Source organism: Trachurus trachurus (assembly GCF_905171665.1).
Source record: "Trachurus trachurus genome assembly, chromosome: 8".
In the NCBI taxonomy this organism is placed as follows: Eukaryota; Metazoa; Chordata; class Actinopteri; order Carangiformes; family Carangidae; genus Trachurus; species Trachurus trachurus.
Window position 1 is genome coordinate 14,850,104 of NC_139905.1, and position 14,647 is coordinate 14,864,750.

Sequence of the window (14,647 nt, forward strand, 5' to 3'; positions counted from 1 at the left end):
GAAAATAATGGACTATAAATGTTTATTGAGGTTACATAACACAGTGCTTATGTGGAGGATTTTTTTCACATACATGTCACTGACACTTTAATTTACCACGTAGTCATAACCCAACATCAGCATACAGTGAGAAACGTGTGTTGCAGGTTATGGAGGTGTGTTAGGAGTTTACTGCAGCTTTATTACAACTTAACTGCTCTTTAATGCGAAATAAACAAGGACACAATTGCTTGCCCATATTTCTTTTATTTGTCTTACAAGTTCATTTGGTTATCTAAAAGCTTCAGTGTTTGTCAGCATTTATTTCAGTTTATTTATAGTGTTTATGAAGAGTAAAAATCATCAAGTTGAAACAGAAGTACTTTGGAAATCATCAACAATCATTGCAGTCGGCTTCAGGCAGTAAAATCAGTTTCATGCTCATCAAAAACTGGATTTACAAAGCACACACCGGTCTGAGTCATGGAGATTGAATTTTGAGTTTCAGCCTCATACAGTCCAGGAACTTCAGTCATCATGTTGGGCTTGTCAAACATGGGGTTATCATATCCGTGGTCAAGAGGCCCACCATGTTCACCAACATCAGTATTTCTCTTGAATCTGCTCAGAGAGGGCATCGAAGGCATGGATGGCATCGAAGGCATGGATGGCATCGAGGGCATTGAGGGCATTTGAATAGTTCCCCTACGGATCAGGAAAACCACAACGACAATGAGTGTAATTATAATTAAAACTCCAAGCACAACTCCAATCACCGTCCCTGCACTGCCTCCAGACTGGCTGCTGCTGCCAGAGGAGGCTTGAAACTCAACCCCACTGATTCCAAGGTTGGAGCCATGAGAGCGGGCATCCTCCACTATTTCCCGTGCGAGAGCCTCTGACAGTTTTCCATTTTCTTTATCTAGAATAGCCACCTGGATCTCATTTGAGAAACTGAAAGGGATGATCCCCAACCACCGTTGTGAGTTGAAGACTTTGGACATGCCCAGTTGGATAGTTTTGTATTTTGGATGGGTGAGAAAAAGGTGATAGATCCGTTGTCTGTAGGTTTGCAGGTTGAAACCTGGGGCATACTGAATGCTAACAATGGCACCGCACACCTCACAGCAATGACCTGCAGGAAGGAGAGGCTTCTTGCAGTTCACAGAACCACAGGTCACACTGCGACAGATCCGTTCACGGTGAACAGAGTTCCCACACTCACAGCCGGAAAGATCTTCACATCCTGGGTTCCCGACAGTGACGGCAGAAGATCCGTGAAACTGCAGCCGGCCTGAGCTCGAGCTGAGATACTGTGAAAACTCAGATTTGCTATCAAACTTCTTCCCTTGCACAGAGACAGATTTTACACCAAAGCTAGACTGGCCAGAGCTGGTGTCCACTCTGAAGGAGGAGAGAGCTTTAAAAACTACATCATCATACTGACAAGGGACACTCTCTTCATGTACAGAGAAGAGGAAGTTTCCATTCTGCAGGTCATCCAGAGTGGCAGCCCCCTGCCACAGAGTTGGGTTAAACCACTGCAGAGAGTCTGAGTCCTTGAACTTGGTAGTCGATCCTTGTCCGCAGCCCGGGTCTTGTCCTGCCACAACATAAAATCCAGCTCCAGAATTCAAGATGAACTCTCCATTGACTGGCATCCTCATCTCCTGCACAGCATGCGTGGTCTCCACAAACACAGACACTTGTCTTTGGGCTGAAAATTGAACTATGTCGTTACCACATGGAACAGCTCCTTTGTCCCAGTTGGTCTTATTCTCATAGTTGGTGTCAGGGATCCACTGTTTGTACAGGGCATTTGCAGCCCCGACAAGACAGAGGAGAAGGAGCATGTCCGGTGTTTTCAGCATCTTGAATGTTTGTGACACTCTGAGGGAACATTTAGGAGACCTTTGTGTCCAACCTTGTGACCAACACCTGACTGCTCACAGCTTAACAGTAAATTTGATGAGCTCTGAACCTAATTAACCTGCTCAAGCAGGAGACCTGTAAAAGATTTACTTTTTGGGCAATAATAGACCACTCCCTGCATAAAGACAGTTCAGTGGTTATCCTGATTTGGGCATATTCTCCTGCCTTTCCTCTTCTTTTAAATAAATAATAATTTTTAAATAAAAAGGTTTGACATGACTGAAAAAGGACAAAGTCTGAAGTCTTAAAAAAAATAATCTTAGGTCTCGTCAGTGTTTTGGAGGCATTCTGGAAATGCATGTTTCATCTGGTCTTTGTGATTGATCAACTGTTTAATAAATCCCAACATTTAGAATTTCAAAAAAGAAAACAAAACACTGTAAAAGCAGTACATCTTCTTCCAAGAAATTCTAGACAATTCTCCATTATTAAATAATTCACTCCATCATAACTTGGTAAATGAACTAAACTATCACATCATAATATACAGTACAGAAACATATCTATGTGGAAGTACAGTTAGACTGAATTTAAATGTTAATTCATTGAATTTTATAATGTCTCTCAGGTCAACAGGACATTTCCACTGCCCTTTTCTTAGCCCAGGAAGAATAGTCTGAAACCTGAATTTCTTCTGAAGCAGCATCTCACCCGTGACATAGTTGCATACTATTATAGATAGGTGTCTTGCTCATAGAATAACAATAAGTGGCCATGCGGGAATGAACAGGGAAGCGCTTATCCGGAAGGTAAACCTTGTTTCTCTCTCTCTCTTTTCATTGTCCTTATTGTGCACAAGTTCACTGAGGCTAAGGCATAAACACACAGTTAATCAGGTCTCAAAAACAAATTAAGGTCATAATCGCCTTTATGTTTTTAACATAAGATAAGTGCTGTATTTTAATTCATCACAATCTTTCAGGAAAGTTACCTTGGTTCTTCACCATTTTTTGGGTGGATTTGGAATTTTCCAAAAGTAAGCCAATTAAAATATTTATATAATAATAAAAGCTAGGCCTACATAGCTACAAACATTTGGTTTTCAATCTTACCTTGACCCAATTACATTCACTTCCTACTATTTTTTTTTTTTTTTTTAATAAATGAATTAAGCAAAACATTCAGGATAGATCTCTTTTTCTAGACAAAAATGAATAAATAAATAAATAAAATAATAACTTTTAAACAGGATATGATTTACTTCCCCTTAAACCATCAGTGGTGATCGGAACTTTGCTTCAGGATGTGCTCTGGGTGACGCACCGGTGACAGCTAGACGACGGTTAATTAGCAGAAACGAGCTACACCTGTTCCTCATTGTTTACTACTTGGGACAAGAGGACGCTTATCTTCCCGCGCGACAAGACCTGCAGGAAGAGGAACGCTATTTCGAAGATTTTCTGTTCTCCATCCGTCTCTCCTATCAACACCACATGTGAATTTTAACGCGTTTAAGAGTCCTTAGACTTTTCTCTGCCTTTGTTGCTGGCCTACAGACTCCAAACGTTAAGGAGTAGGCTACATCATGAAAACTGTAGCTCAGCAGATGTTTCGGACCTGCAACAAACTTTTCTCTAGGTAAACTAAATCAACAGTTTAGAGCAACTACATGCCCACAAAACCCTTTATTTTGAAGGAATAGAGACACCCTTCAAATTGAATTAACCATGTAAACAAAAAAAGAAATTCTATCATACATTTTCTAATGTAACCAATGGCCTACTTTTACATAGGCTACTTTGTGGGGTTATAAAAAACACATTGTTTTGCAACATTGTGATTAATGCTGTTTGACTGTACCAATTCCCTTTCCTAGAAAAACACCAAATGATGTTGTGGAGGCCCATCCCTCCAACATCGCTACAGCAGCACAACTGGAGCACATCCAGCATTTTCCTAGTCCTACCCACCCTCCCAGTGTGGAGGCCACCAGGGAAGGTGCTGTCCACCATGTGGCGGTGGTGATGGAGAGGGCCCACCATGGTGGTGGATGGCTTCTGTCTGGCATCATCTGCATCAATATCCTGATCCTGGGCTGTGCTCTGGTCAGCGGCAGTGCCTCCAACAGCGTGGCTATCACGACTGTGCACCAGCAAATCTTCCTCATTATTCTCCTCCTCCTCACAATGTTGTGGATGCTGTTTTACGCAGGCGTCACGTCTCGGAAGGATCAAGCTGTATTATACAAGGACAGTCATGCAGGGCCTGTGTGGCTCAGAGGTGAGAACTCTTTCTAGGCCTCTGTTTTACTTGAATATCTAAGCATTTAAAGTTAAATTGCTTTCCTTTGTATTGCAGTTGGACTTGTGCTGTTTGGTCTGCTGAGTTTACTCATGGACATCTTCAAGATTGCCAACTATGTTGGCTACCTTCACTGCGACTCGGCTGTTAAAGTTGCCTTCCCTGTTGTGCAAGCTGTATTTTTGATGGTTCAGGTTATAACATTTTTGATGCACTATGCAATGGTATTTTCTCGATCATGCAGTCTTGGATGCATTTTGGATGAGTAAGGTTAACTCAAATGACCTTTCTGTTTTTAGACATACTTCCTGTGGATTCATGCAAAGGACTGCGTGCAGCTTCACACAAATTTCAGCCGGTATTTTTTTGATTTATTACAGTCAATTCTTTTAAATGTCGCAGAACATGCTCACTGTTTGTTGTTTTTTCAGGTGCGGGCTCACTCTTACACTTTCAACTAATCTGGTGGTGTGGATGGCAGCAGTAACTGAGGAATCAATTCACCAAACTGAGATGCCTGATTTCAATTTCAGTGCCTCTCACAAGATGTACAGGGGTACGTTATATTTGTCACTTCTTACTGGATGGATTAATTAATGATTCAATTTTTAAAAAAAAGATGACTCTTCTCTTCTTTTCAGCCAGCTTCAGTGATAAGAAGTGTAAATGCAGCCACTCGGTGTGTGATACCTTCAAGGAGGCCTACTACTACCTGTACCCGTTCAACATAGAATACAGCCTCTTTGCCTCGGCTATGGCCTATGTGATGTGGAAAAACGTGGGTCGACTTGTGGAGGATCACAGTCACCACAACGTTAAGTTCCGTCCAAAGGATGTTTGTTTAGGACCCTTAACAGGAGTGCTTCTGGTCGTGGCGGGACTTGTTACATTTATAATATACGAGGTCGACATACTAGAGGAGGAGGAGACGAAAAACAGGGCCCTTCTCATTCATTTTATCATGAATATAGTGATAGTGAGTCTGATGTCCATCTCTGCCATGATTGGCTGCATTTTCTACAGGCTGGATCGTAGGGAGCACGTATCAGAGAAAAATCCCACTAGAAGCCTGGATATGGGGCTGCTGGTCGGAGCCTCAATGGGCCAGTTCATCATCAGCTATTACACTATTGTGGCCGTGGTGGCAACAGGAGCCAGAGGCTACCTGAATGCCCTCAACCTGGCCTGGGCTGTGTTGACGGTGCTCCAGCTCGGCCTGCAGAACTACTTCATCATTGAGGGGTTACATCGGGAGCCTTTCTATGTGATGCAGGAAGATGCTCTGCACACCAATGCCCACGCCTTCCAAGAACATGTAGAGATGAGCATTGTGATGGAGACCAACAAGTCCAGCTACTTCCTCACTTCAAGTCTAAATAGGCCAAGTTGGAAGAGAAGAGTTTTGAAGGAAGTCTCTGCTTTTCTACTGCTCTCTAACATAATTGTAAGTTGTATATGTATGTTCTTATAACTGCAACAAATCCAGTTTTCATATATCCTGTTTCATTACTTGTTTTATGTATTGACAGCTGTGGATCATGCCTGCTTTTGGTGCTCGTCCTCAATTTGATCATCCCTTGGAGATACAATTCTACAAATTCACAATGTGGGCCGCTATTGTGAATATTGGACTTCCTTTTGGAATCTTCTACCGTATGCACTCTGTTGCGAGTCTGTTTGAGGTGTACGTACTCTCTTAGCTGAACCTGTTTTTCGAGAGCACTTCTGTGGTAGCTTTGATTTTATATACTAAATGTTTTAAGTTTAATTTGTTATACTAATAAATTATTTTATAAAGTCATCATGCACTAGTTGTTATTGACTTCCCTAACATTTAGATCTCCATATGCTTAAGGTCAGTATTGTGCTGCAGTTTTAACTGTTAGCAGGTCATGCCATTTGCAAGTACTTATTATCACTGAGTGTGTAATTTAACAAGTCATTGCAGTATGTGGTCATATGAGTAATTTAGTAGTCAGGTTTAAGGTTAACGCAGTGTTTCTCAACATGTCCCCTAAAAACAAAGTAAAACCTGTTTTGACCCCTGCCCTGTTAAGATCTTAACAGGGTGGGGGATTTCCCAATTGAAATAATACAATTCTAATAATAAACCAATATAAAACATCAGTCTGCATGCACATATTCAGGTACAGCAAAGATAAGAGAAAAAGCTTCAGCTTGATTTTAATTGTCAGTGTAAATGTGGGTGGAGCGCTCTGGTGGCCAAAATGTAAAAGTGCAGCTTTCATTTCACAGCAATTTGTTGTCAACCTCACAAGAGACCTCACAGTAGCTGGGCAAGTAATATGGATGATATGTGTAGATGTGACAGTGTTGGTGAGCACCCACCTGGTTCGCACAGAGTATATGGTGACTCTTAAGTATTGCTTAAAAGTTGCACAGCTGTTAATGAGTATCAATTTTAAGCATACTTCAGTCACATAATACAGACGCTTATGAATATATATTTTCAGGAAAATTTAAGGAAAAAATACAATTTTAAACATCAAGCATTATAAGCATAAGCCAGCCAACTTAAACCTGGCCATACACATAAAAACATACAATCTGTATTATTGTCTCCAAAATCTTGTAGTTACATTATCACATAAACTACAACCATAATAACGAATAACTCTTACAGAGTGCAAGTTCACTTTAAAGCATGGCAAGTACGACAACGTGAAACACCAATATTGTGCCAGTCAAGATATGTTACAAGCCTCTGTTGGAAAGCACCATATCTTCTATAACAGGTCTGACTGACAAGTTAAACATTTCCTCTCTTGTATATATGCTGTCAAGATGAGCACAAAGGCTCCAGTCTTCTCAGTGCTTTGACAGACATTCTGTGGTCTTGAGGTCTGAAGAAATGTACAAATGCAGTTGTTTATTGGCAACAACGAAAATCCTATCCCCTGCCCTCTTAGTCTGAGCATCATCTCCCTACTCATCTGAATAACTCTCCAACCCAAGTCATTGGTGTAAGGGGCAAGCATTATGAAAACAAATGATTATGTTGGCAAGTTAAACACAGTGAGGTTTACTGGGAAACCAGATGCTGAGGGGAAGAGGAACTCTGGTGGTGAAAAGTCCCATGTTTTTTTTTCTTCAGTCAAAAAGCCGCCTATCTACATCCTCTGAATCTCAAACAGGCGGACATCTGTGTCATACCAGATAGGAGGGTCCACATTGCTGGAAGAAAAACAGATTTATACATTAGTTTTAGTCAGTGTGGAAAGATGACTATTTGCATAATGCTCAGCTCTTATGTCTGACTCACCGCAAATAGACAACACCCCACATGTAAGTGCGAAACCACATGGCCGTGCCTGCGTTGGCCTGATACTTTCTGATTAGGATGGGGTGAGGAACTGGCAGTAGGCCCACTAATGTGCCATGCTGGAGAAACTTCAGGATCTCTGATTCATCTGTCAAACCCCTGCAGGAAAACATGAGCATAAAACCTTCTGGTACTATTTCAAAAGAATATCAGCCTTTACATAAAAACTATTTTTGTCCAAGACAAGAGAAATAAAGAAATTTAATTTAACATTTTCTAACCAAAAACAGAGACATTGTGTTTACATACTTGTCAATGCAGATCTTCTCCACCTGGGGAACTAACACTTGTAGAAGACGCATGATTGTTTGCAAAGGTAGCTTACACTTCCAGGAAAGCACCTGTGGAAACGGAGATAAATCTGTATCATTTACTCACTGTGTTAAATTATATCAAACACATACAGACATTTAAGGCAAGGATGGGAGCACAAGCTGTTACTGACCCAGTCAGGTGTGGGAGCCCAAAACGATGTTGAGGATGCACTTGACAAACGTCTTCTTTCCATTTCTTGCTCAGTGTAGAAAACATCCTGATGATGTGAAGGGATAGAGTTACCATCATGCCATTCAATCATCACATACACATAGAAACACACTTACTTCATTATCTCTGCCCGAATTTGACTCTGTATCACTGGTTCCAGCGACTGCACTTTGGTCTGGGTGCGCATTGTGTGGGGAATCTCCCTTGGGGACGGACACCATGGTGCCATCCTCTGACACCTGTGATTTCTCTGTGAGTTTATCAATGCCTAACAGGAAACAGAAAAACAACAACATTCCATAGCTGTGTACAACATAGACTCAAAGAGTACACAGCATACACAGTCAGTACCTGGCATGGCAACCAGACTGGTCTTCAGTGTACCAGGCTCTGCTGGCACAGCAGGGTGAGAGCCCTCCATGGATACTGTCTCCTGGGAGCTTGTGCGGGAAATTACATCTGGCGACTTCCTCTTCCTCTGCAAAGCCTTTTGAATGGAGGACGGATCAGAGGGCAGGTTGGCCAGCTGGTGGAACACGTTACGTTTGCGAATGATGGCGTACACCAGGTTGCAGTTTCCTGGAGGTGCAGGAATGGACAGGTTTTTTTTTTTATACAAGCTGATGTGTCCGCACAAGGTAAGAAACAAAAGCTCTTTCTAAGTTTCCAATGCTTGCAACAGTCAAGCTTTCTCTCACCATCAAACTGGTACTGGATAATATTGTTAAAAGCCTCAAGAAGGAAGAATACAAGGTGATGGTTCTGGGCAGCAGAGAATAGAAACCAGGTAGTGGAGAAGGCCTCCAGCAGGTGGAGCAGTTTATTTGCTGCAACCATGGAAAGACTCTTCAAGTAGGGAGACACTGTAGAAGAGACAAAATAGATTTTCATGAAAAAAACAAAACAATAATTGTGTTTACAATAACCATATTTCTTTTCTTTTCTTTTTTTTCTCAATTAAATATGCCAAGTGAAAGCTATTGAGAACTCATGTTGCAAATGAAATCCCTGCATTGTCCAACAGATGGCGCCAAAGCAATTTACCATTGACGACAATAGTGAGCAGACAGTCAAACAGAGGCTGGAGACGCTGGTGGCCTGTGGTGATAATCTTGTGAAACACCTACAAAGCAAACAGAGTGACAGCAGTGAACACGAGCTGTTTCTTAATTAGAAAGCAATTCACAACAATACTGTTCCGGATTATGAAATATAGCAGGTGTCTCACCACTATGAGCAGATCTGCATGAGTCCCTGTGAACACAGGGATGTCCATAGGTACATGGACGGAGTAGGGCTTATTCAAGCGCACGCCAAAGTTTCTCTCCCCACTCAACAGCAGCAAAATGAACACGCCAATGTGCATGAGTCCAACACGGGCTGCACCACAGAGAAACGCATCAGAATAACTTTACATGTGACGCAGAGGCTTGTTAGTGGCAAGGACACTGATGGACACTGGTGTGAGACTTACACTGGTCAGCCCTGGCATCATTCAGGTAGTAGAGTATCGGAACCAGAATATCCAGGACATCACTGCTCTTCAGGACAAAAAACAGGAACTTCTGTAATAGAAAAAAATAAAAACAAAGAGGTCTGTGTTGAACAAAGAAAGCACAGACTTTAAACGCTTTATCTGACCAAAGTAATTCTTCATTATAATTCTTCCGGACCTTATTGAAGTCACACAGCTTCCAGAAGCAAACCAACAGCTCTTGGTGGAACTGGATCTTCTTTGTGGAGTTAGGCAGATACGTCTGAGTCAAAGGGTTGGTCAGCAAACGAGCTAGGCCCTTCAGTACAAAGTCAAAGTCCTGCCAACAGGAGAACACAACACTTTTGGATAAATGTTTTTTTTACTAGGAAAAGCTTTGGTTATTTTATAGAAATGTTTATATGTACCTCCTCTCTGTGAATCCTTGACAAGTAATTCACAAACAGGTTTTCAGGGCCTGTAGACTGAAAAAAGATACAGAAATTCAACTGGCTGAAATGAAACATAGTTTCCATTGTTTTCTTTTCTTTTTTTCCTGCAGTCTAATGTGTCGTACTACCTCTTGTTCCTCCATGCTTGATGGGGAGGCAGGGCGGTGGGGAACCCCTCCATCGTGCTCCAGCGTCACAATAAGGATCTGCACGGCCTGCTCCACGAGCTGCTCCCGGTAGTCAGAGAAGAGCAGGTGGTTGTACGGGATACCGTAGCCCACCGGGTCATAGGCACACACCACATTCAGCAGGGAGGTGAACAGAGGCAGAGCATGCCTACGGACAAAGACATGGACTCCAATGTTAGTGAATCATGGTCCTCAGTCTCGTTTCTTCATTAAAATTATAATATGGGGCCTACTGTAATTTGTTATTGTAATGAACTGTCCTTTGTTGGTCAACCAAAAAAAAGCTGTGAAAATGCATTTGTGTATAATATCTGCATGATTATGAAATAAGGTGGAAGACATAGTAAAATCATAGAGAGAAAAGTTAATTAAAGGTACACTTAGAAGCTTTTATTTTGAAACTTAATCACAAAATATGGTTGAATGGTCTGAAAAATTTGGTTTTTGTACATCACCTATTTTCTGTAGAACAGAAGAAAGTCACCCAAGGATTCAGGACACTGTTGTCTGATGATGGAGGCAGGTACATGGCCTCGGAGAAGCAAGTTAGTAACAATCTCAGCAGCTCTGTCCTGAAGAGGGTCAGAGAAACGTAAAGCTGGTCAATCCAACATATATGGCAGAGTAAACACTGTTTGTGATGAGCACAGCTGGACACAGCTGGACACAACTGGCCTACTCACCTGTTCAGATCGTGGATGTAGTTGAGAGGAGGGGACTGTGCAAAGCCCACCCCTGCTTCCCAGATGTATTCACAGCTGTCTATAGACTGCATGTTCTCTACCGAGTCCTGGACGGAGTAAAAACAAACAAACAAAAACATATTTTTATCTAATATAGTTAAGCTTTACCATCTAAATCTATTTCCAGGAATTATTGTTAATATATAGTGAGGGTTGGACAACTAAATGTCAGGATTATGGGGTTATTATTGTTAAATGCATAGCCTTGTTTGTTTGTTTTTTGCCATACCTGGACGTATGCTCCTTTGACACTATCACTGAACATAGCTTGTTTCAGAGAACAGACTCATTCAATGGAGCTCTATGAAGAGCTATACCTGAGTGGATTTCCCAAGATATGGTATGGGTAACAACAGGGCAAACAATGAGCATAGTACAGTTTACCAACACTTACATCCCTCAAGAGCATTCACTGTGATCTGTAGAGTTGCAGTCTGTGATGCAACTCCTTACTCATGAGGAATTTTCCCTGGTGACGAGTATATCAATCACCTTAATCTTTTTCTGTACACTCTCTTCAGAGGAACTTGAATGACAGGTTAGATGGGCAACTTAAGACCAGGAAGGAGGAAACTATGCTAAAAAAATACATTTAACCTTTAAAAATGATCAAATTACAGCTAGGGGAGGAAAATGTGAACTGCTTATGTTCCTCTGTGCCGCTGTTATCACAGTGTGGCAGCAGCACTTGAGGTGTCATTTTGATGACACTGGACTTCCAGTGTTTTAGGACACTACTCACGGGGCCTCTCTTGTGGCTGTGCACAGTGAAGTCAGGGCAGAAGAGGAGGTCGGCGATGGCCAGGAGGAGCGACTCGGCCAGTGGTCGAGCTCCGTCATCATCATCCAGCTCATCTGTCTGGGAGGGAGGGACATATCTATGAGACTAAATCCAGATGTCCCATTCATTCATTGAGAAACACAATGACGTAAATGGCAAAATTAAAATGTATTCATGACTAAGTGCAGCTTAAATTACATAACAGCATCATATTGTTCCTGCTCTACAGGGAAAAAAGGTAAGTACCTCCTAAGAACTGGAATGAGGAAACCAGTACAAACAATCAGCTGAGTGACAGAGAACTGTGTATTTTTGTATGTGGTATATTTTTAGTAACAAACAAAAGCATGTTATTTTGCTGCCTGATTAGACATGTTTAATCCTCCCATCTGCTCTACACACTCACCCCAGCCCGCCCGGCGCCCGGCACCGTCGACCAGAAGAATCCCCTCCAGTCCTGGTCCTCAAAGATGTAGGGAAGGATGCGGGTCAGGATACAAGTGCAGTTCAGGACCACCTGCTTCTCCCTCTCTGTCGGGCAGCCAGACTCTGCACCCTGCACCAGCTTCTCCACGGCCTGAAGAGTCAAGCAATGAGAATGTGTGGTAATGGCAACCTGTAGTAAGGCAGGTACCCTCTTTGTTTGTTTTACCACCGGCCGATACTCAATTTTAACTCAATTTTAGTAATCCAATTTGCTTCAGCAACATGGGTGCTGGTTCGCAGTTGGCTAATGAGGTTTTGCACAGTGAACATGCACAGTATGATACAAACATATTTGTCTCTGGCATCATGCTTTTCCATTAGAACTCATCACAGTTTTATAACATCACCACTAACCTTTAATGGAATATGTTTCATTTGTGCCATCAACTGGACAATTCTTTTGTCTTTGAGAAGCAAAATGTCTGTTTATACTTGCTATTATTTACACTGAGGAGTGCCCTGCATGTTTACATTGTGTTTCCTTTAACAATGAAAATATTTTGCTACTGGGACGAGGACGTTTGCTGTTTTTTTGTTTTTTTTACTTAGATTTAATTCATTATCTACATTTCATCAACAGCATGCTGCAGCCTCTGCCGAAAATAGTTAACAAACCCCTTTGAATCAACCCTTCATCAAGGGCCCTTCTCTCCTCCTCTTTATTTAATTAGGGCTGCAAGCACCCAGTATGCCTGTTTTGTTTCTGATAGGCAGCTTCAAATGGAAGCTGGGAACTAGAGACAGGAAGCGAGGGGGAAAGGAAGGGGAATTGACTCACATATTCCTACATTTGAGAGTATGAGTTACTGACAGATACAAGTGCTGGACAACACAACCCTGCATTGTTTCAAAAATAATGCTGTCACACAAGCATGCAAAAAAGGGAATTATATTGCATAAATAGCACTGATGTTTTCTGTGAGCACTACCTTATAGCAGAGGGTTGCTAAATTTGAGGGGGACTCCTCTCGAACAGCTCTTATCTCTGCAGCTGGCACCAGTGCAAAAACATCCTGGACCGTAGTGGTGGTGTCTGCCCAGAACTGGTCCCAGAAGGCATCGTCTGTGGCTTCCACTGGCTGTAGAAAATATGTTTACATTTCTTAGAAATGAGCCAAGGAGAATATTTCATGTCACTGAAATTCAAAATAAACACACGCCTGACTGATTTTGTATTCTGTTGTAGTGCGTTAAAATATATATTTTTGCCCTTTTCATCATAATCCATACGCGATTGTTTAGTCTTGTATTGTGCAGCTCACACGGGGCGTCACTAATGGCAATGTAAACAACCTCTGTTCTGAGGGGGCATTATCTGCCATACTGATCCAAGAGCAGTCCACCTGCCGCATCTGCAAACGTGGTCATTTCGAGACCTGCGTCACCAGCTTTGATTCAGCTACGCCATCATTTATTTTATCGCCAAAACTACAAATGTACAGATTGAATGAGGGTTTGATCTGCGTCGCAGAATCGATCGTCATTAAATACAACAGTAGCCTAGGCTATATCAAAATGACAATATGCAGTTTATTTGGTGTTCGGTGCATGCAGCCTAATCATCGATCGTGTTAACATTTAGATTATGTAAAAGAAATGTTTATTCTAAGATCAATATGCAAAACAAGTGTTGTTGTTGTTTTCCTCTACAAAAAAACGCGTTATCTCATCTGCTCGGTGATGCTGCTCGGTGCGCTCATCGGCTCTAGGTCTCTCTCTCCATGTCATCCTTTATTCAATTGTATTGAAAGCGCATATACCTGTGTTTTGGTTGTCAGCTGAATCACCGCTTTCCTGAAGTTCAGCTTTGAGTCGGTGCTGCCCATTGCGATTATTTCCCTTTATACTAACAGGACCGCTGCTGCTCTGAATCCCTGGTAATCTCACCTCCGTCTTTCGCTTGAGTCATTGGCGGAGGCGTTTTTTTTTTTTTTCACTATTGGCTGGCTGGACAGGCTGCACTACAGGGTGTAACTTCCGGGTTGAGAAGATGTCAACCTTACAGTACGAGTGGATGTTTTTGTGGCCAGCATTTTGAATACGAAAATAGAATATTTTTCTAATGTCCTTAAATAGCATACGGGGATTATAAAATAACCATTAGCCTACTCTTTTATTGGGAGATGGGCTTCTGCTCACTCTCTGTTATATAGCATACCTGTTTTTATTGCAACACACGGCATTTTCAACATATAAAGCAAATATTACATCTCCCTACCTAATGTGTGGGGTAAATATTTCTATTGTAGCCTAAACAGCGACATCTTTTGGGGGTGAAAAAAACATATTGTATCAGGCCATGGGCTAAGATTTTCCAATTGTGGTGCTGGTTGAATACTGTTAATAGCTTTAAAGCAGGACACTAAAGCTATGGCGTTTGGTAAACTTACGCGAATCATTAAATTTATAACCAGTTCCCTTTTTTAGCAGGTAGGCACATTCACACTACTGCGAAATCGGTGCAAGCGTCTTTTCATGCTACCTTCAAGTGCTACTCGTTAAATAGTATCCCCTTTCCGAAATCAGATAAGGCCAACCTTAA

At 41.8% G+C, this 14,647-nt stretch overlaps 3 protein-coding genes across 4 annotated transcripts; 1 reads left to right on the top strand and 2 right to left on the bottom strand.

Moving 5' to 3' along the window:
- Positions 1–395: 395 nt before the first annotated feature.
- Positions 396–1,859, bottom strand: amn (amnion associated transmembrane protein; the record flags this gene model as incomplete). The annotated part of the gene is made up of 1 exon (XM_083976447.1): positions 396–1,859. The coding sequence occupies exon 1, from the start codon at positions 1,848–1,850 to the stop codon at positions 396–398; it is 1,455 nt and encodes a 484-aa protein (XP_083832573.1). The 5' UTR covers positions 1,851–1,859.
- A 1,577-nt stretch (positions 1,860–3,436) lies between these two features.
- On the top strand, positions 3,437–5,852 carry LOC310989985 (proton channel OTOP2-like; the record flags this gene model as incomplete). The annotated part of the gene is made up of 7 exons (XM_083977188.1): positions 3,437–3,489; positions 3,728–4,131; positions 4,210–4,346; positions 4,452–4,510; positions 4,584–4,708; positions 4,794–5,596; positions 5,682–5,852. The coding sequence occupies 7 exons, from the start codon at positions 3,437–3,439 to the stop codon at positions 5,850–5,852; spliced, it is 1,752 nt and encodes a 583-aa protein (XP_083833314.1).
- Positions 5,853–7,171: 1,319 nt separating this feature from the next.
- On the bottom strand, positions 7,172–13,966 carry hid1a (HID1 domain containing a). 2 transcript variants are annotated; one of them, XM_083977241.1, is made up of 19 exons: positions 13,866–13,966; positions 13,035–13,184; positions 12,026–12,196; positions 11,581–11,697; positions 10,779–10,885; positions 10,551–10,667; positions 10,036–10,243; positions 9,884–9,940; positions 9,655–9,795; positions 9,456–9,546; positions 9,210–9,361; positions 9,026–9,104; positions 8,680–8,844; positions 8,333–8,560; positions 8,098–8,249; positions 7,941–8,027; positions 7,745–7,836; positions 7,436–7,594; positions 7,172–7,347 (listed from the first exon to the last, which is right to left on the bottom strand). In XM_083977241.1, the coding sequence occupies exons 1-19, from the start codon at positions 13,929–13,931 to the stop codon at positions 7,284–7,286; spliced, it is 2,403 nt and encodes an 800-aa protein (XP_083833367.1). In that variant the 5' UTR covers positions 13,932–13,966; the 3' UTR covers positions 7,172–7,283. The 2 variants fall into 2 exon arrangements, with proteins under 2 accessions (XP_083833367.1, XP_083833366.1); XM_083977240.1 differs by having other exon boundaries at positions 7,941–8,048.
- Positions 13,967–14,647: the final 681 nt, after the last annotated feature.

Bases quoted from the DNA above. Each gene is read 5' to 3' on its own strand.
- hid1a (XM_083977240.1), bottom strand. From the start codon at position 13,931: ATGGGCAGCACCGACTCAAAGCTGAACTTCAGGAAAGCGGTGATTCAG. The intron at 9,796-9,883 runs GTACATATAAAC...TCCTGTTGGCAG, and splicing joins CAAGGATTCACAGAGAGGAG to GACTTTGACTTTGTACTGAA. The intron at 7,595-7,744 runs GTATGTAAACAC...GTTTTCCTGCAG, and splicing joins GAGAAGATCTGCATTGACAA to GGGTTTGACAGATGAATCAG.